Source organism: Microcaecilia unicolor, chromosome 9 (genome assembly GCF_901765095.1).
Source record: "Microcaecilia unicolor chromosome 9, aMicUni1.1, whole genome shotgun sequence".
In the NCBI taxonomy this organism is placed as follows: domain Eukaryota; kingdom Metazoa; phylum Chordata; class Amphibia; order Gymnophiona; family Siphonopidae; genus Microcaecilia; species Microcaecilia unicolor.
Genome location: NC_044039.1, coordinates 49,796,201 through 49,817,732, shown reverse-complemented (window position 1 = coordinate 49,817,732; position 21,532 = coordinate 49,796,201). Strand labels below are relative to the sequence as shown.

Sequence of the window (21,532 nt, the reverse complement as noted above, 5' to 3'; positions counted from 1 at the left end):
TTGTGATTCTCATGAAACATGGCCGATTATAGGGAAGCTCAGGAATTGTAAACAACTTGATTGATTTAAGAGTGGCTTTCATATACAATTATTAATCGACAAAGAATGAGCATTACCACTTGCCACCTGTACCTCTCTTATATCATACAGTATAAAGAAAACTGTTTTCTTATACATAAAGGCTCTGTTTTCAAATATGTTTTCTTAAGGCAACAGAATAAGAGAAAATATTTTGACAAGTGGTAGAGTAAATACTTAACAGAACAATTTAACTAACAGAAAAACGCTCAGGCTTTCACCACAGGCTTGTTGAAGTTTTTTTTTTTTTTTTTTTAAAGTAGAGTTAGAAAGCACTGTTAAATGTCTAGAAAAAAGTGCTCATAGAACAGATCCAAGCTGCTCAAAGGAATTCAAACAGAAAACAGATGCACCAAGAGCTTTACTGTAAACCCATCAGATAAGAAATTTACTAGAGAGAATAGGAATGAGATGGCCTGAGTTTCTCATTATACACAGGAAGCCTGTCTCATCAGGTAATTTCATCATTTTTACTAAAGGTTCAGATTGGATTTCAGTCTCATTTTAAATGTGTTCTACCAGCCTCTCCTTGTCTCATCTGAGATCAATATGGCAAAAACAGTTTGTGAAAGCAGGAGGAACAGGCAGTGCTGACAGGTCCAGTTATATGCAATCAAAAATACAAGGAACACTTCCAGCTCCCCTTCTCAACAGGGGGGAAAATGCTAGTAACACTAACTAAAACACATGAACGCTTGTAAGTGCAAACACACTAGAACCGGAATTTGGACCTTTGGTATAAAGGCCTATGCCCTGCAGCAGAGCACGGAAAGGCCCACTGAGCAGTAGATTAAATACTCTGGTTTTCCCCCAAGTACAAACAAAAGGAAGGCCCACTGCATTGTGAAAGCTTCCACTTTTAAAAATGTATTAGTGCAATAAAGGTATGATTGCTACCAAACAGTTTTTATTCTCAGGTAAAAGATCAGAGAGCATAATTCATTATTGCTATACAGAGATGTTAAAATATTTATGGGATTTCACTGTTACACAGCACAGGGAATCAGGCTGCTGTTTCATGAGGCTGGGTGTCTGTCACCTCTTTACTAGGATCTCAGAGCTCTTCAGCTTTCCTCTTTCTTTCAGGTATTTCATCAGTTTTTGGCGTCTCCTCCATGTTATCCTCATCCCATATTGATGTTCTGGGGTATCCTCTACCAGTACATGGTTGGAAGTCATTCTTTTAGGGGTACTACTAGAAACATTAAGCTCCTTAAAATCCTGACACAATATAGTGTGTTGTTTTGAACATGGCATTTTCTCTTCCAAAATGTCTCTCGGGGAGGACCTATTTTGCATCTTTTTCCAGGTCCAGAAAGGGTTATATTCTGGAGTCTGTATATTTGGTGGGCTGAAAATACTATTGGGTTCAGTATTGTGAAGTACAGGAGATGGAGGGGCCTGTGTTTTGCAGCCCCTTTGTTTTTTCTCAGAAAAATGTCCAGGAAAAGTTCCCAACCCAGTACTGGAAGCCACTTGTTTTCTAATCAGACTCATAGGTCTGAAGTCCCAAAGGGAGGCCAATGAATTTCTAGTACTAAGCGTTGCCATGGAATCATGAAAAGCTAATGGAGGAAACTTTTGCACAGTGCTCTTTCGAAATGCACCCACTACACTCGGCAACCTGTGACCGACTTCTCGACTTCGAGGCTGGAGGGGCACAGTTTTGTTGGCTGGGCAATGCCGACTCCGGCAACTGGTGAAGCGAAGTTCTACTTTTTCATTGAACTGTGGAAAAACCTGAAAGTGACAGAAATAATCATTTTGGGGAAGATCATCCTTCAAAGTCAATATTACAGCAATCTGAGAACACAAAGGCCTGAAAGGTTATGAAGACTGAATTCTCTTCTAGTTCCATAGGAAGCACATCCAAAACAGGGCTAAATACATCACTGTTACAATATGTGGGAAGCAGATGGAGACTTGATATTAAAACCTTTATTAAATTACTCTGTTTCCCTATTAAAATGTTATTATTCCTGTAATATAGCCTGCAAACACCCCTTAACTGCTCTATTTTTACTAAACAATTTTCAAGGACAGCTAAAGGTTTTCAACACTGAAATTCACTAATCAATTTTCCAGCCCCTTCCCTACAGGAGCATCTGTTTCTTTACCTATCTGCTGAACATTTATGATGTTTATCCTAAGTACCTAATGTAAAAGGGAAAGAATACAGTTAGGAGTTTGTGTTTCAGACTTTCCAGATGAATGACATGACATCTACTACTCTCAGCACATTAAAGGAGTCATAACCTACATACCCAGGAACAAGCAGCACTTTGGTCAACTGATTTTGCAGCGACATGTCTAGGGTTCCCTGCTGCTAGCAGTGGGGTTCCATAGTGATGTGTGGGACCATCCAGTGGGCTCTCACAGAACAGAAGCTGGGTCTTCTGTGGGTTGTAGGTAGCGTTCTTTCTTCGAGGCATCAGACCTGTGAAAGCAAGTAGCTAGAAGCCACATGATGCCTAGAAACAGTGATAGTGAAGAAACATGAAAGAAAAATCTCAATTCTCAAACTATAAAACTTGAAAACTTTCATACAAGAAAAATGAATAATCTGTAACAACTGACTACTAGCAGACACCTGAAAAACATTTGCAGGGGTAAGGAGCTTTTCCCTGCCTCCCCCCATATGATTTCAGTACTCACTTTGCCCCTCATACCAGTACACACGTCATAACTATAACACATAGGGTAATCTGCTGACCCACACGGACAACCATGGATGAGTTGCCATAATGGAGGGAGGCCATTGTAGGAGCCTCCTTTGATCCCAGGTGCGAGAGGAATCAGATAGCCATGCACCATAGCATGGGTATAGGGTACCCTGCTTGTCTCCAACAGACAGACACCACTACTTCCATATAAACTAGTTCTACTTAAGGCAGAATTTATAATATAAAAATTACAAAGATATACAAGTAACAAAAACTCATTGGCTACACATACACCTATTTCCCACTGGTCTGAATAAAAACTATATATAATATTTGTCTTCTTTGGACTGGCTCTATCAATGCTGAGCAGATATGGATATGCTATAAAGGTGGCACATTCAAACATAGGCAGGAGAGAAATACTACTGTAGTAGTCTCTACTGCACACCAGATGTCCCCCCAGTCTCCTGGCCACTGAAGAGTTCTAGACCGGCTTAGACATGCTATCCAGGCTGGAAATATTTCAATGCTTGGACCCAGATTCCAAAGTGGAGCAACAATACTCTGGCAGGATTTCTCCTCTTCCTTACCAGTCTCAAGTGGGGCAAAGTGTTTGTGGCCAACAGTGTGTTCTCTTGCCAGACGCCACACAGAACCAACTATTACCTCAGGATCTTTTCCTCCATGCCAGACTACCACAAAAATAAAGTTGACAGCACAAAGAGCACAGTTTTAGTCTCTTCAGCTGCCTCTTATCCTGCTCTGCAGTGGGTTTCATTTTTAATGGGGAAAGGGAAGGAGCCACAGAATCCAGGGAACGTGGTCTCGCATTGTCGCCATGCTTCTATCCCCCCACCCCACTCCTATCCCTTCAAGGTATTATGGAGTTAGATGAGGTAAGATGGAAGAAAATAGTCTTGTGGGCCAGGTGAGAGAACTTATGCCATTGTTTTAGAAATCTGTGTCTAGCATTTATAAAATGGGCCAGCTACACATGAAGTGGTGCCACTTACATATGGTAGTAAGGGATAATTGAATAAATGGGAGGAAATCTAAGAAGATATAGTTAAGCAATTCATTGAGCTCTGTTCATCTCATTATCAATCTGGCTTTGGAATTACTTCTTCTGGTAAAAAAAAAAAGTTTATTAAAGTACTAGGAGCTCTCCTGGATACCACATTGATTTTTGATTTACATGTAAAACCAGTTGTAAAGAAAATTTTCCTAACGTATGGCAATTCCGCTCAATTTATTCAGTCTTTATTAAAAAAACATTTTCAATTACTCGTTCAAGCATTGATACTATTGCATCTTGATTACTGCAATGTATGCTGGTCTGCCTCTACATCTAAGCAATAGGTTAAACGTACTATAAAATGTAGCTGCTAAATTATCTCAAATGTATGATCATGTAACTCCCCCCCCCCCCCCCCCCCTCCATGGTTAATCTCTCTTCACTGGCTGCCATTTCAGGCACAAATAAGGTTTTAAATACCAAGCTAGCAATTTTAAACATAGAGAGTAATAGTCTAGAAAGTTTTACTCATCTATTAACATTTTCCCAGGGCCTGTGCGATTACAAGATCAAATAACCACAGATTATTTTTATCTTTTTTCAGTTCATGGTTTATGCTGGAGAAAACAGTTGTACAGTTTATTTCCATATCAGGCATCAAGAGTTTGGAACAGTTTGCCTAATATCATTACATTCTCAGTCTTCTTATTTAAGATTGCCAACTTTTGAGTGACCTTCTTGAGTGTCCTTGGTTTTTAAAATTCCTATCGTGATTTTAACTGTGAAGTTTTTTTTTCTCCTACAGAAACAATGTACTAATTGATTTTATATTTTCCCAGTTTATTATATCAGTAACCTATTGTAATCTGCTTTGAACCCTACTGAGCAGTTGGCAGAATATAAATTTGTGGATTAGATTAGAACAAATGTGGATAAAGGTGAGCCAGTTGATATTGTGCATCTGGATTTTCAGAAAGCATTTGACAAGTACCTCATGAATGACTCCTGAGGAAATTAAGAAGCCATGGGATAGGAGGCAGTGTCCTATTGTGGATTAAGAACTGGTTAAAAGATAGGAACAGAAAGTAGGGTTAAATGGCTCATTCTCTCGATGGAGGAAGATAAATAGTGGAATACCACAAGGGTCTGTAGTGGGACCAATGTTTTTTTAACATAATTTATAACTGATTTGGAAACAGGAACAATGAGTGAGGTGATTACATTTGCTGATTACCCAAATTTGTTAAATCATAAGAGGATTGTGTGAAATTGCAAGAGGACCCTACAATAGTAGGAGACTGGGCATCTAAATGGCAGATGAAATTTATTGTGAGCAAATGGAAAGTAAATGTATACTCTCTCATGTATTTCCACTACTCATGATGTATTGTAAGCCACATTGAGCCTGCAAAGAGGTGGGGAAATGTGGGATACAAATGCATTTAGAATAATGCCCTATGAAGAGAAATTCTGTGTGTGTATTGAGTTTGTTCATATTGTTGTATAATTCGTATAAGTTTTTACTGTTGTGCATGTATTAGGTAATCCACCTAGAACTTTTGGCAATAGAGCAGAATTTAAATTTTAAATAAAACAATCTCCCACTCACCCCAACGCTGATCTTTCATTTATAGCCTCTCTAGCCAATTAGGATAAGGCAGATTTTTTTTTTTTTTGCAACAAGTGCTGTGCCTGGTCTATTTATGTTAGGCAACTGTTTATTTAAATTCTAATATTATATTGTTGGGATAACTGTTGCTTTATTATTTGTTTTCTTATCTTAGTAGAGAGAACTTAAGTTTAATTTTTCTCTTTAATGGGCTGCTTTGCTTGCTCCAGGATTTCTTTTTTACCTCCATTTCAAAAGGACAGGTGACCTAATTAATCTCTTTTGAAGTCCCCGCACTTCTAAGGGTTGGATATCACACAAAAGACAGCTTCTTCTTTTAGCTTACAGAATAGCTGAGGAAAAGTTAAAGATTTCATGTCCCCTACCTCACCGCAAGTGGCGTCCTCAGGCTGCGCAGGGTCTCGTCGACACGCACACTTGACTGGCACAGCCCTGAGCCATGTGTATGTAGTTCTTCTCTGGCTGCAGGCTCCTTGATTGCTTTGCTTCCACCCACCTGGGTCTGCTCTTCCTCGGCCTGGCTTCCCTTACTTCTCTCCTATTGGTCTTCCGGTTCCTCCTTGCCCTATGGCTGTGCCCCTTCTCCCTCTCGTGTCTGCTGCCTGCCTACCGACCTTGCCTGTACCTGGATTACTCTCGTGTCTGCTGCCTCCCTACTGACTCTGCCTGTACCTGGATCACTCTCTTGCCTGCTACCTGTCTGGCCGTCACGTTCATCATCCTGCTTCCTGCTCCATCTCGCAAGCCCTGCAGGCCGCCCGCACCTAGGGGCTCAACCTCTGGGGAACAGCGGTCAGCGCAGGTGAAACCCGGGGTTGTCCAGCCACCAAGCAGAACCTGGTCCGAGTACCGGGCTCACCAGCACTGTACTTGGTACAAGAACTCACAGGTCTGACAAAGGACTTTGGTAGGGCTTTTTCTGTTTTATCTTTGAAAGGAGCTATTGTAAAGGCAACAAACCTTTTTTTAAGGAAAGTAAATAAAAGTAACAGGAAAAAAAGACCGCTTTTGGTTTTCAAAAGTAATAGCTGAAAAGATAAGGAAAAAGAGGTTAGCCTAACTACAAGAGATCACAGAAAAAGTTAGACAGTCAGTATCTGGAAAAGCTAAGAGAAGTTGATAGAGTAATCAGGAAAGCAAAGATGCAAATGGAAGAAAAAATAGCCAATATATATGTTAGTGATAGGGGGAAGTGCAAAAGTGGTATTGTGAGACTCAAAGGTGAAGGGGAGGTATATGTAGAAGCAAATAAAGATAAGGCAGAATTGCTTAAATATTTCTGTTTTATGTTCACTGCTGAAGGGCCAGAAGCAGGACCACAGAAGAAAACACAAATAGGAATAGAGGTGTGGTAGTCCCTGAACAATTTTCAGTGGACTGTGTTCATCAGGAGCTAGCTAAACTAAAGGTGGACAAAGCGATGGGGCCAGATGGAATGCATCCGAGGGTATTGAAGAACTTAGGGAAATTCTGGCAGCTCCGTTGGCTGACCTTTTCAGTGCTTTTGTAGAGTCGGAAATGGCCCCGGAGGACTGGAGAAAGATAAATATGGTCCCTCTCTACAAAAGTGAAAGTAAGGAAGAGGTTGGGAACTACAGGCCAGTAAGTTTGACTTCTGTGGTAAATAAATTAATAGAGAAACGCTTTTAAAACAGGGAATAGTAAAGTTTTTGGAATCCAATGAATTAAAGGACCCAAGGCAACATAGTTTTACTTATGGTAAGTCTTGTCAGACAAATCTGATTAACTTCTTTATGTTTTAACAGTTTTTATTCAGGATCCAAATAACCATAAAACAAACATCTGAACAACAGTTTTAGACAAAGTCATTAGTCTGTTACATGATAATGAGAAGACAATGAAAAAACAGTGGATAACACATCTTTCAACATATAACTGAATAAACTTGGGATCCCAATTTTATAAAGAACCCACTATCACCCTCCCCAGAACCCTTATCCATAAAACTACAGCTACGATGGCCCGTCGTGTGGACTTTTATTTCAGGCCGTTAAAATGAGCATTCCAAAATTACCTAATACCCCCTTGTCCCCCAACCCAGGCTGAGGGCCCCAAGACAGCCTATGGCGAGATAAATGCATTCTGGAGTTTATTCAATACTGTGCTTCTGGCTTTGTGTGTGATATTTTGTAAATAACAATTCCAAACAGTCAAAAAAGCCTTTTTTCTTCTTTGGGTAACTTGGGCAGCCCGTGCCTCCCATAACATTAAGGGCCATGTTTACTAAGGCACGTTAGCATTTTTAACGTGCCTACAATTAGCGCGTGCACTAACTGTGTAGGCGCATACATGGTTAACATGTGTTAAAAATGCTAACGCGCCTATAACACGGCTTAGTAAACAGGGCTCTAAGGAATGTAATCTGTTTCTCCAATACCGAAAGGAGGGAGGCTCATCCTACAACCAATGGTTGAGTATACACTTCTTCCCCAGTGCATAGGCTTTAATAAGAAATAAACAAGAATTGTTATCAGGATGTGCCTCCGTATGACTCCGTTCCAAGAAAAAAAAATATATGCTGGCCAAAAATACACCTCAAGTATCTATGAAGTGTCTTCCAAAAAACTTGGATACCACTACATCTCCAGAAGGCGTGAAGGAAATATTGTCCCCCTACTGACATTTAGGACATTGGACCAGACGCACCTAGCCCGCTCTAGAGGCCTGATACTGTGATATGTAAGCCCTATGAAGTACACAGTATTGGCTCTCTTGAGTTCGGCACTATGAACCTGCTTCGGGATGGCCTTAATCAGTTTAAGAAAGTCCACCCTCTCCAACTCATACTCAAGGACCATTCTCTCGTGGAGGGAGAAGAGAAACCAAAGCTCTATGCAGCCCGGATACAGAGACCTGTCCAAAAACATCCCCTTGTAAAAAGTCCCTGAGCTTCTGCCTGAATCTTGTTTTCAAGGCTGCCTGATCTAAGCTGGTGTAATAATGATATAGCTGCATGTAAGCAAGGAATCTTTGTGGGTTAAAGAAAGCTTTTGCTGTAATTCTAAGAAAGAATAGAAACAACCTTCCTCATTAAGGAGATGTTCAATCAAGGTGATACCCGATTCCAACCATCTCCTAAAAAGTCCAGACGTCATTCCCGGTAAGGAATCTGCATTGCCCCTACATGGCAGCAAATCACTAACTGTAGGATTCTGATTCCAAAATTTCAAGAGCTCCTGCCAGGTACTTCTCAAGTGTTGCTGTGGCAAGTCTGTAGCAAGCTCGTAGCCCTGGCCTGCAAAAAAAATTCAAATGCCATGGAGCAAACAGTACCTACTCCCAATGCACTGGGAGTAAATTGCTCAAAGGCAAAAATCCAATCACAAAGATGCCTCAATAGACAAGCCTGGTTGTATCGCCAAAGGGCCGGGTAAGCCTAAACCTCTCTCCGACCAAGTATCATAAAGATACTCCATACACACTTTAGATTTCTTCCCACCCAAAAAATACTTCCTACACATTCTGTTTAACAATTGCAAATCTTTTTGCAAAAGCCATACTGGTAAAACAAAACCAGCAAGGGAAAAGCACCATTTTTTTTTTTTTAATAAATCTTATTTATTGCAAACCAAACAATATCTGTGTACATTATGCTTATAATAAACCAAAACAAGTACAGTGCTTGGATTGCATAACTTTTTTGAAACATTGTTGCTATTAAACCCCCCTTCCCCCCCCCCCCCCCCCCCCCCAAACAACAAACTACCCTCCCAACCCTACTTTTAACAGTTCAATATTTTGCTTCTTGCCACTGGAGTGAGAGTGTCCCAAAATGGAGACCAAGTGTCACAAAACTGCTCGCCTCGCTTGGAGGCCAGGTCCTTTATTCCTTTCTTCTCTATCGCACAGGCTTGAATCATTGCTGACCTCCAGTGGGATATGGTTGGGCGATCCGTTACCAACCACAACTGCAAAATGACACGCTTTGCCATCAAAACTGCTCTTTTCAAAAAAGCTTTAAATCCCACCGGAGCTGGGTGTTGTATTCCGAAAAGGTCAAATAACTGTCGTGGCGATGGTTTCCACAGGTTATTCCATATCTGAGATACATGTGAGTTCAACTCAATCCAAAAAGATTTTATCAATGTGCAGTTCCAATACATATGCCCCAAATGCGCACCAGTACCATTGCACTTTGGGCATGTGTCCGTATCTCTAATAGTAGCTCTATATGCCCTATGGGGAGATATGTGCAGACGGAGTAAAAACTTATACTGCATCTCCCACCACGCTGCGTTCTCCGTTATTTTGTATAAAGACTTGAGGCACGCCCCAATTTGCTCTGACTTGAGGTTGAGCCGCAGTTCTGTATTCCAGGCGAGTGCCACCGCCTGATAGTCAATTGACTTCAATGAATCCCTCAAGTTGCGATGAAAGTATTTCAATGGGACTCGTAATTGCGCATCCAGTCCTAACAGTTCGTTGAGCTTGTCCCAAGAAGCAGCACTTAGTGAGGCTGAAGGTAAAGAATTTATATAGTGTTGCAGTTGTTTATATGCTAGCCATTCATTTGCTCCCAACTTATACTCTTCTTTTAACACTTCAAATGGCTTTACAACCCCTTGTTCTGAGACCACATGATATAAGTACTTAACCCCTGCTGCGGCCCACTTCTGAAAAGAAATTGAGGTGCTTCCCACTGGAAAAGCCAAATTCCCCTCCAGTGGCAATAATACTGAAACTCTGGTATCTATGTGTTGAAGCCTACCTAGCCCTTTCCATGTGGCACGCATCGGTGAAAAAATATATTTGTAATGTCCCAACTGGGGTAGTTCCCTTGAAGGCGCATGAAGCCAATATGCGAAATGGATTTTGCCCAACGCTGACACCTCTGCCTCTGTACAAGAAAAATAGTTGGTAGTACGAAACCAATCTGACAGATGTCTCATATTACTAGCCATAGAGAACAGCTTTAGGTCCAACAAGCCCAGTCCTCCCTTCGAACACGGCAACATTACTCTAGATAGTGGCATCCTAGCTCTCTTCCCCTGCCACAGAAAATGATTTAGCTTCTTCCTTAACCAACCTCCCTCACTAGCCCGTAACAGTAGGGGAAGCATCTGAAACACATAGGTCCACTTTGGAAATAGAACCATATTGTACAGTGCAATGCGACCCAGTAAATTAATCGGGAGTGCTTGCCATCTTTGCAAAACTTCACTTGTCTGTTGTTTTAGGGGGGTAATATTCAACCCATAGAGCTCTGAGAGATTTGCTGGGATATAAACCCCCAAATATTTAATTTTAGATTGTGCCCATTGAAAAGGAAATTCCTCTGCCCATTGCTCTCGAATTTCAGGCTGGATTGGGAGGGCCATTGATTTATGGTAATTTAGAGAGAATCCCGTAAGGAAACTGAATTCATCCAAGACTGCCATCAAGTGCCTTGCTGATGACCTGGGGCTTGTCAGGGTCAGGAGTATGTCGTCGGCAAATGCCAACACCTTAACCGCCAATGAAGGCATGGTAATCCCCATAATATCCGGATCCTTGATAATTGTACGGAGAAGCGGTTCTATATATAATAAAAATAACAACGGGGATAACGGACAACCTTGCCGAGTGCCTCTTTGTAACTGGAAGGCTGCGGATTGGGTGCCATTTGTAATTACACGTGCAGAAGGATTCGAGTACAATACTGCAACCGCCTCCATATACCAGCCCCCCAATCCAATATAACTTAGTACTTTAAACAGATATTCCCATTGTACTTTATCGAATGCTTTTTCAGCATCAAGGCTCAACAGAATTAACTGTTCTTGTATGGAGTGGCTACGTGCTATAGACATAAGAACCTTGCGTACATTTACTGTGGCCTGTCGGCCTCTTACAAACCCTACTTGATGATCTCCTATTAGTGTCGGTAAGTGTTGCGCTAATCTATCTGCTAATACTTTGGACAGGATTTTTATGTCCACATTCAGCAATGATATTGGTCTGTAGGACTCCACTTGATCTTGGGGTTTACCTGGTTTGGGGATCAAAGTAATTAGGGCTTCATTTTCCCCCGGGGAAAAATGGCCACGCTCTATCACTGCTTCGTAATACGAAACAAGTGGTCCCACTAAATCTAGGCCCAGAATTTTGTAGTATTCGCCTGAAAACCCCTCGGGGCCTGGGGCTGATCTTAAAGGTAAAGATTTCAGAACTGTTTGAAGCTCCTGTGCTCTTATAGGAAGAGATTGTTGTTCCCGCACCCTCTGTTCCAAGCGTGGCATACCTGCATCTTCCAGGTAATCTGTCATCATGGAGCTCTGCTGTCCCTGTCCTTGGGCATACAACTCCTCAAAATATTCTTTAAATGCGTTTACAATCTCTTCCGGTCGAGAAAGCTGCGACCCTTTTTGCGAATTTATATATGGGATAAATTTTTTTGTTGTTTGTGCTCTAGCTACATGTGCTAACAGTCTGCCTGATTTATTCCCAAATCGTTGAAAATTTAATCGTTTAGCATACATCAGTCTCTGATATTTTTCGTGAATCATAGTATTCAAGGCCACTAGGGCAGCTGCCATGTTTTCTTGATTTTCCTTATTGGGCTTAGCCAAATGCAATCTCTTTGTAGCTCTATAGGCCAATTCCAATTTTACTATACCTGCCGCTAATCGTTTGGCATGTGCACTCATAAATGCAATTATTTCCCCTCGAAGGACTGCCTTAGAAGCTTCCCATAACAATATTGGTGAGGTACAGGGTTGCGCATTTGTGTCTATATAAAATTGCCAACGTGATTTCACATGGTCTATGAGTTGTCTGTCCTGATAAAGGTAGGAGGGGAAGCGCCAATGGGTATTAGTTATTCCTCTAGGATTTAAATCCAAATCTATTCCAATTATGGCATGATCAGAGATCTCTGTGGGTCCTATAAATGCCCTCCCAACTCTGAAAAACCATGAGTGTGTTATTAATATGTAATCAATACGGGACCATGTTTGATGCGCCTTAGACTGATGAGTATAATCTCGGGTCTCGGGGTTGAGCAAGCGCCAAGGGTCTACCAACTGAAGTGATTTACATAACCCAGAGAGACCCCTCCCTCCTCTCAGTGCAGCTATTGCTCTTGTGGAGGACCTATCCAAAACAGGGTCCATGATTTGATTAAAATCCCCGGTCCATACCCAAGGGGCATCTGTATATTTCATTCCCAATGCAATTAAAGATTGAAAAAAATTAGGGCAGTAATTGTTGGGCCCATATACTGTGCATAGATAAAACTGGTGTCCCTGGAAATTTAAGTGAATCAGCACTACCCTTCCTTCTGGATCTTTATATATTAATTTAGACTGGCAGGGGAGTCCTTTCTTCAATAGTACAATCACACCACTTCTGCTATTCCCGGAGGAAGAGTAGTGACATTCCCCCACCCACTGTTGAGATAATTTCGCATGCTCAATATCTGAGAGTTTTGTCTCTTGTAGACACGCGATATCAGCTCCATGCGCCTTCAGTTGGGATAAGATTTTATAACGCTTAATTGGTGAGTTGATTCCTGCTACATTCCATGACAATATTCTCAAGTGACGCTTATCCTTCATCTACATCGGGATGAATCTGTTCTCTCCTAATGCTCTTATCATGTACAACCCCCAGGGGCCCAGCCTCCCCCAAGGGTATTTGTCCCCAGCCTGTGATCCCCTGTATTTCTATCTCCTTTTTTCCCTCCATCTTCTTAATTACTCCTGCTCCAATTATAATACCTCTCACTCCCAGCATTCCTATTACTCTCCCCCTCCTCCCCGCCCTCTCCCCTTCCCCTTCCCTTCGAGCCCCCCCCCCTTCTCTAATTCTGGCTTCCACCCCCATCGAGAGCGGGCCACAGGTCACTCCTAATGCTTTACGGGGACTACCCCCCCTCGCTCAATAGTTACAATACTTATATGCATACCTCCTTTAACATTGAATAATTAACAGCATTAAAACTTGCCAGTTACATATGATCTTTAGGTCCATACTCTCAGGTCATATCACTCAGTCCATCCTGCTCGTTCACCCAGGTTCTAAATGCTTCCGGGGAGCTAAAAGACTGCCACTTATTGTTATATTGCAGCTTCAGGGTGGCTGGGTATTGTACTAAGAATCGAATGTTCTTTGTTACCAGCTGCGAGCAGATTCCTGAGTATGCTCTGCGTTTTAGAGTCAGTGCCGTCGAGTAGTCTTGAAATATCCGGATCGTCCGGCCTTCAAAGTGTAGTTCCTCTGCTTGAGCTTTAGACAATCGCAAAATGTGGGCTTTTGAGTAAAACTATGAAACTTTGCTATCACAGTCCTTGGTCTGTCGTCTGAGGGCCGCATCGGTCCGAGTCGGTGCGCTCTATCCAAACAGATCGGGGCCTGTTCACCCACCGCTGGGAATTTTTCCAGCAACCAGCCCTCCAGCCACGTTAACAAATTTTTGTCCTTTATAGATTCGGGGAAGCCCACAAATCTCAGGTTTTCCCTTCGGGCTCTATTTTCAAGATCTTCAATTTTGGCTTGCTGTGCTTCTGTAAGAGCTTTTAGTGCAACAATACTCTCCGCGTGCTCCTGTACCGTGTCTTCCACTTCGGCGACTCTGCATTCAATCTCGCCTGTCCGTCGAGAAAGCTCTGCTGTTGTTTGAACCATCCCTGCTATTTGCTCCGATAGCTGTACAAATCTGGAATCAAGAGCCTTCACTACAGATTCCGTTAGCTAGGGAATGAAATCCGGAAGTGCCGGCGAAACCGGAGGAGACGCCGCCATTTTGTCCTCGCTATGGCGCGAGCGATCTGGTCCTTTTCTCGGAGTTTTTGCGGGCATTTGTCGTTCAGACTTGGCCACAAACTTGTCCATTCGCTTCCTCTCCCCTTTAGCAATGGCAAGATTCTTTTATAAGAGATTTTTAGGAGGTATTTTTACGGCGGGAGGGAGTCCCCTGAGCAGCTCTCTCTCAGCACGTCTTCCGCTGCTCACAGCATCACGTGACCCCGGAAAAGCACCATTTTAATGAGATTAATCCTTACCATTAATGGTAAAGATAAAAGACTCCATTTTTCAAATTGAAGCTTAGTGTGCTGCAGCAACCTGTCAACATTCATACGATATATGCCTGATATCTCCATATCCCCAAGATAGAGAAAAGAGTTACCTGCCAATTTCAATGGGAAGGGTCTCTGCCAGCCTAGACCATGATCTCCCTTCCTCTGCAAAGTTTCCAACTTCTCCAAATGTAACTTAAAACCAGAGAAATCCCCTTATTCAGTCCTACATTCTAACGAGGCTGCTATTGAGGTAGATGGGTTTATTACGTGAGCCAGCAGGACAACAGCAAAAGCTGCCATTTTGAAAGTATCTGTGCCTAGCTTAAAACCCTCTATATCTGGATTCCTCTGAATGTCTCAAAGTAGGGAGTCCAGAGCAAGAACAAACAGCAGAGGTAATAATGGGTAACCCTGTCTGACACCACGATGTACAGCAAAGGGGGAGGAATGCACTCCATTCACCCACTTCTGAGCCTGAGGAAGAGTATACAGAGCACGAATCACCTCCTGGAAAAATCCATGTATTCCATAAGCATCTAAAACCCCAAATAAAAATTCCCACACCACTTGATCAAAGGCCTTTTCAGCATCAAAACTTAATTCACCTACAGGGAATAGCCTGACCCGTTACCAACTCCAATGTAGCAAGAATCTTCCACACATTCTTTGTAATATTATGGTCCCTCACAACCCACTTGAGAATCCTCTATCATATCTGGGAGGACACGAGACAGACGGCTTGCTAAGACTTTAGCAAATAGTATGGCTTCATAATTGAGCAACGAAATTGGCCTATAGGATTCTGGTTTTGTTGAGTTGCGGCCTGGTTTTGGTAAAACAATTATCTGAGCTAGCCAGATTGGCTCTTGTCCCTTTCCCACTATGGAACACAGAAGTCAATGGATGGACAACTCCATCCCTCAACATCTTATAAAATTCCCCTCTGTAACTATTGGGCCCAGGCGCCTTTCCAAGGGGGCTCATCTGTATAGCCCAAGATACCTCCTCTCCTAAAGGTGCATTTAACATGATCAAACTTTCCAAATCCAATCACGAGAGGTCCAAACCAGATAGATACATGGAATTCTCCAATGGTGTAGGATCAGGAGGCAAGTACAGTTGTGTGTAATAATCTTGCATATGATTAATTTGAATATCCCTATTCTCCAGATCCGCTGGAAGGGTACAAAACTTCTATCTTAAAAGGACCCTGATGAGGATGAGCAAAGTGGGCCAATAATCTACCACTCTTGTTGGCATGTTTATATAACTGATATTTAATTTGTGATTTTTGGGTATTCTGATAAATCAAGGTACGTTGTAATTCTAAAAGCTGAGTTTTGACTTGAGCATTATGATTTATCCCATACAGGCACCGCAATCATGTAACCTTTTTTTCCAAACGGAGTAGCTCCTTGTCCCTAGCTTTCTTTTGTTGACTAGCATAGGCTATGATTTCCCTTCACAGCACTGCTTTAGCAGTCTCCCAGTATAAGATAGGGGTATCAACATGAGCAACATTCACCTCTTTGAATGTCTGCCATTTCTGTGAGAGAAAGCCTAAAAATCTCCCATCCTCATAAAAACAGACTGAGAACTTCCACGGATAAGATTTTAGAAGTGTCCCGGGGAACTCTAATTGAGTGGACACCATAGCATGGTCTGATATTTTAATGGGCCCAATTTCCACCCCTTGTACTGAGGTAAATAAACAGTGAGCAAGGAAAATATAGTCAATCCTGGACATGGTGGAGTGCGCTCGAGACAAGTGGGTATAGTCTCGATCTACCTGATGTAAAGTGCGCCATACAGCCACCATATCCCAAACTTTGCACATCATTGGAATACCCCTAGACACATGATAGATCACATGGGAAATTGGGTGGATCCTATCTAACTTTGGATCCCCCACCTCATTGAAATACCATCTAAAGGGGAACCCCATCAAAGCTCTAGAGGTGTTGAAGAATCTGCACGTAAAATACTTTAGTGTAGTTATTCAGGGCATAAACATTACAAAGGAGCAAAGGGTGGCATTCAATAGTTAAATGAACCATCATCATGAATAATTCTCTGAGTAGTGATCTGGACCCCTTTCCTGATTAATATAATAACTCCAGCTTTTTTTGTCACAAGCAGGAGACTCAAAGTAAGAACCAACCCACCAGCGACAGTTTCTGATGTTCCCTAGCATCCAAATGTGTTTCCTGGAGGACAGCAATGGATACCTTCTGTTGGTTCAGTGCTTGCAATATTTTTTTGTCGTTTAACTGGTGATGAAATACCACCCACATTCCAGGTTACTGTGTTGATGGCATTATGTGATAGCACTGAACAAGTAAGACATAAAGCTTAAAACCTCTCTAAACGAGCGATAAGGATATCCTAGCAAGTATCCCCGCCGCTCCAACCAAACAAGCACTGATTGCAAAAACTCCCACCTGGCATACCAGGGTACCCTTGCCTTCCCACCCACCCTTAACTATAACATCCCCACACTCCCCTTCTCTCCCCCCTCCCCAAACCCCTTTCCTCTCCTAATGGGCACCATTAGGTGATCGTCTTCTGTGCCCCCGCCCACAGATCCCCTTACCTTTTTAAGAAAAGACAGATTTATAGATACCCATCCTGCCCAATCAACCAAAAAGGAAATCATCAGGAGCAACCAATGCCTCTCTCAAACTTGGAACTGCAGAACCCCACCAATGTGTTCCAAACAAACAGGCAGATGTGCAAACCTGCACTGACAAAGATCTGCAAATCAGAAAAATACAAACACCAAAGTGGAGCGGAATATACCCCTCTCATCACCTAAACCAGAGAGGCCCCAATTTCAGGACTAAAAGTACATGAGCATCATTTAGATGTACTTGGTCTATCTCGTTCCATTTGTTCCACAAAGGCTTGGGATGCCGCTATCAGGCCTGCATCAGGAGTTCAATCACAAATAATTATATTGAGAAATTTGAGACGCTGACTGGAACTTAATTTATTGTTACAGCTTTAGCTGCACCTTTAACGTTATACGTTCCTACGAGGAACCCGCAGAATAGACCGAGCAGAAGCTTCGGCTCAAGTTTCTCAATATAATTATTCGTGAATGAACTCCTGATGCAGGCCTGATAGGCCGAAACACAGCTGTGTCAAGTCACAATCACCTTCCCTTTTTAATTTTTGTAGATCAATTAACTTTTTTAATTGATTTCTGCAAGGTTGTCTTTTTTCATTTTTAGTCGTCTTTGCTGTAAAAAACACTTACCCCTGTTGTTAAACATTTACTGATAAAAAACACAAAGTCATAAGATTTTGTGCTTTTAGGACTACTCTGCCAAAATCCCTTTTTAATTTTTTATTTTTGTAGATCAATAAACTTTTTTAAATTGATTTCTGCAAGGTTGTCTTTTTTCATTTTTAGTCGTCTTTGCTGTTTTTGATTTTTTTCTGTTTTATGCAAAGACTGGTTTCTTCTGTTTTCTTTGTGTTAAAAATTTACCAGCATACCACTGAGCATATCCACTCCAAAAGGAGGCTCTATTTGGAACAATACAAATGTTAAGGGGAGAATGATAAAAGCAATGAATGCTCTGGCATTGAGGTTCATTCTTGTCATAACATGCACAAAATTAACACACAGGATACATTACTCCTAGTAGTAACAGTGTGACAAGGTGGTGGCCACAGCCAGAAGGATGCTAGGCTATATAGGCAGAGGCGTAGCCAGCAGAAGAAAGGAGGTGTTGCTGCCCCTGTACAAGTCGTTGGGGAGGCCCCACTTGGAGTATTGTGTTCAGTTTTGGAGAACGTATCTTGCTAAAGATGTAAGAAGACTTGAAGCAGTACAGAAGGCAACAAAAATGGTATGAGGCTTGGGCCAAAAAACATATCAGAAGAGACTGGAAGACCTGAATATGTATACCTTAGAAGACAGGAGGGACTGGGAAAACAAAACAAATATTTTCCTGATTAGAGAAAATGGTAAAACTAGAGGACATGAATTAAGGTTGCGGGGTGGTAGACTTAGGAGCAATGTCAGAAAATTCTTTTCACAGAAAGAGTAGTTGGTGCCTGGAAAGGCCCCCCCTCCCCCAAAAGCAGGTGGTGGAGAAAAGAATGGTGGTGGAGTTCAAAAAAGCATGGGATGAACACATAGAGGGGCATAATCGAACGCGAACGCCCATCTCCATGGGCATTTGTCTCTGAGGACAGGTCCACGAAGGGGCGGGCCAGACCGTATTTTCGAAAAAGATGGGCGTCCATCTTTTGTTTTGATAATACAGTTTGTGCCGGGCAAATGCATCGCATTTGGGCGGATTTGAGCTGGGCGGTATCAGTTTTCAGCGATAATGGAAACCGAAGGCGCCCAGCTCAAAAACGAACAAATCCAAGGTATTTGGTCGTGGGAGGGGCCAGGATTCGTAGTGCACTGGTCCCCCTCACATGCCAGGACACCAACCGGGCACCCTAGGAGGCACTTATAACAAAAAAAAATTTTAAATACCTCCTAAGTCCATAGCTCCCTTACCTTGGGTGCTGAGCCCCCCAAATGCCCCCAAAACCCACTGCCCACAACTCTACACCATTACCATAGCACTTATGGCTGAAGGGGGGCACCTAGATGTGGGTACAGTGGGTTTTGGGGGTGGTTTGGAGCGCTCCCATTTACCAGCACAAGTGTAACAGGTAGGGGGGGATGGGCCTGGGTCCACTGCACCCACTAACAACTGCTCCAGGGACCTGTATACTGCTGTGATGGAGCTGGGTATGATATTTGGAGCTGGCATACAGGCTGGAAAAAAAAAAGGTTTTAAAGTTTGGGTTTTTTTTGGTGGGAGGGTTAGTAACCACTGGGGGAGTCAAGGGAGGTCATACCCGATTCTCTCCGGTGGTCATCTGGGCAGTTGGGGCACTTTTTGGGGACTTGTTCGTGAAAAAAAAGGGTAAAAAAAAAAAGTGACCCAAATTCTCTCTTCTCCTCGGCCGATAAACACACCCCAGTCCCGCCTTCACTACGCCTCCATCAACTTTGTCCATTCCCACGACAGACTACAGTTGGAGGCACCCAAAATCGGCTTTCGATTCTACCGATTTGGGCGCCCATGAAAGAAAGGCACTCATATCCCGATTTGGGTCGAAATATGGGCATCTTTCTCTTTCGAAAATAAGCCTGATAGGATCTCTAATTAGAAAATGAATGGTATAAAAAAAATAATAAATTTAAAGACTGCATATGTTTGCATGTCAAGTAGTGCTTAGATGGCAACTGGCTGTAAAAACTAAGGCCAGTGCTGGGCTGGCTTGTACTGTCTATGCCCCACATATAGCAATCCAGTTCACAAAATCATCTATGGAGAAGCCCCGAGTTACATGACAGACTTGATCGACTTACCAATTAGAAATATACTGGACTGCTTAATCTACTATGTCACTTATGAACTTTAATGCAATACCAATTTGTATTTCTTCATGCCGGAAATGGCGATCGCCATTATGGAATAATGTAAGCCACATTGAGCCTGCAAATAGGTGGGATACAAATGCAACAAATAAATAAAAATACGTCTGAATCAACACGATCTTATCTAAATCTGCACTACCCAAGCTGCAAAGGACTTAAATATAAAACAACTTACACATTTAGTTTTTCATACATAAGCACACAACTGTGGAACGCATTACCAAAAGCCTTGAAAACGACATATGACCACCTAAACTTCCGGAAATCACTAAAAACCAACCTGTTTAAAAAGGCATACCCTACTGATCCAACTTAAATGCCTAATTTCTGCAACACAACCAAACTAAAGCACGTAATGGACATAACACAACTCTTCTGTTCTCCGATTCCCTAATGTGGCTGTGCCACATGAACTTGACCTTACCATAACATCACCCTGTATTTGTTCACACTAGAGCCTGTAAAGGCCTCTCCGGTATTATGTAAGCCACATTGAGCCTACAAATAGGTGGGAAAATGTGGGATACAAATGTAAAAGCCAAACAAAGAGGGTAATCAGCATACATAAAAAGTACACAAACAAAGCAAGCAACACTGTATTTTATTGGTAAATAACCCGACAGCCGTGTTTTGGCGTTAAATAACGCCTGCCTCAGGGGTCGAAGTTCAATTGTAAATATTGTTAGAATTATGTCTGTCCAATGCCAAGATTCAGTTGTAAAAGAGTATTGGACTTATGTGTCTACAAAGGAGGGGATAGCAAAATCTTTAGAACCAAGTGAGGCTGTCTGAACCAACAGCCACTATGTAGGAAAAACTCCTATATTAGACTCGTCTTGATATGAAATCAAAATTGTCTCACTCTTGAAGGCCCAGTGTTGCTTTGTTTGTTTGGATACAAATGTAACAAATAAATAAAATGATGGGCTGGAATGGGCTTTGACAGCAACTCCAGTAGTTGGAACATAAGGACAGAGCCAAGGGGACTTCTACAATCTATGTCCCAGGAACACCCAAAAAAAAAAGATGAACGATCAAGTACATAATTTCACGTTCACTGCTGATTTAATCTTGAATTGATAATAATGTGACTGTTCGGGTCTTTATCTGCCGTCACTTACTATGTAGCAACTGACCAATCCCACATTATGTCTCTACCATAACCACTCACTAATCTTTATGGACCAATTTGATGTGATTTACACTCAGAGAGTGTCTTCTTACATTCACACAACACTCCTTACAAGTCGCGCATATAAAGCACATCATTTCCCATTCCCCTTGCGAACGGCAACCCCATATCATTACACGCAAAAGCCAATGCTACCTCCAGTCCACATGCGCTCACACAGATTGTTTTCTAGGGCCCATTTACTAAAGACTTTCTCCCGTTTGTGTCCATGAGAATACGTTTCGCAAACAAGGCTCATATTCGATCCCACCTCCGTTCCCAAAGATCAAGCCCTAGCAAACATCTGCGTTCTGGCTCGAGTGTCGCCCTAACCTGACTAGTTCTATTCTCCCCCAACTCGGAGGCAAAGGGACCCCCGGATTCCAAGATACCTCCTCTCCAGCTCTCCCTGACGTTTCCCGGTTCCGGAACTACTACACCCGCTGCTCGTCTTACCTCGAGCTCCGCTCACGAGCGCTCTCATTGGTTGGTTTGTTTCT

The 21,532-nt window shown here is 42.3% G+C and overlaps 2 protein-coding genes across 6 annotated transcripts in view; one reads left to right on the top strand and one right to left on the bottom strand.

The window, feature by feature from the left end:
• FOXM1 (forkhead box M1) overlaps positions 1 to 21,532 on the top strand; it is a 133,384-nt gene that overhangs the window by 35,006 nt on the left and 76,846 nt on the right. The gene's annotated exons all lie outside the window — the stretch shown is intronic.
• On the bottom strand, positions 973 to 21,523 carry RHNO1 (RAD9-HUS1-RAD1 interacting nuclear orphan 1). Of its 5 annotated transcripts, none has more exons than XM_030213883.1 (3): positions 21,489 to 21,523; positions 2,343 to 2,549; positions 973 to 1,818 (listed from the first exon to the last, which is right to left on the bottom strand). In XM_030213883.1, exons 2-3 carry the CDS (start codon positions 2,508 to 2,510, stop codon positions 1,114 to 1,116), a joined length of 873 nt encoding a protein of 290 aa, XP_030069743.1. In that variant the 5' UTR covers positions 2,511 to 2,549; positions 21,489 to 21,523; the 3' UTR covers positions 973 to 1,113. The 5 variants fall into 5 exon arrangements, with proteins under 5 accessions (XP_030069743.1, XP_030069740.1, XP_030069742.1 ...); XM_030213880.1 differs by lacking the exon at positions 21,489 to 21,523 and adding an exon at positions 21,425 to 21,482; XM_030213882.1 differs by lacking the exon at positions 21,489 to 21,523 and adding an exon at positions 21,366 to 21,442.

Coding starts and splice junctions, on each gene's coding strand:
- RHNO1 (XM_030213883.1), bottom strand. CDS start 2,510: ATGCCTCGAAGAAAGAACGCTACCTACAACCCACAGAAGACCCAGCTT. Junction 1,819..2,342: donor AAAGTGCTGCTTGTTCCTGG/GTATGTAGGTTA, acceptor TGTCACTTTCAG/GTTTTTCCACAGTTCAATGA.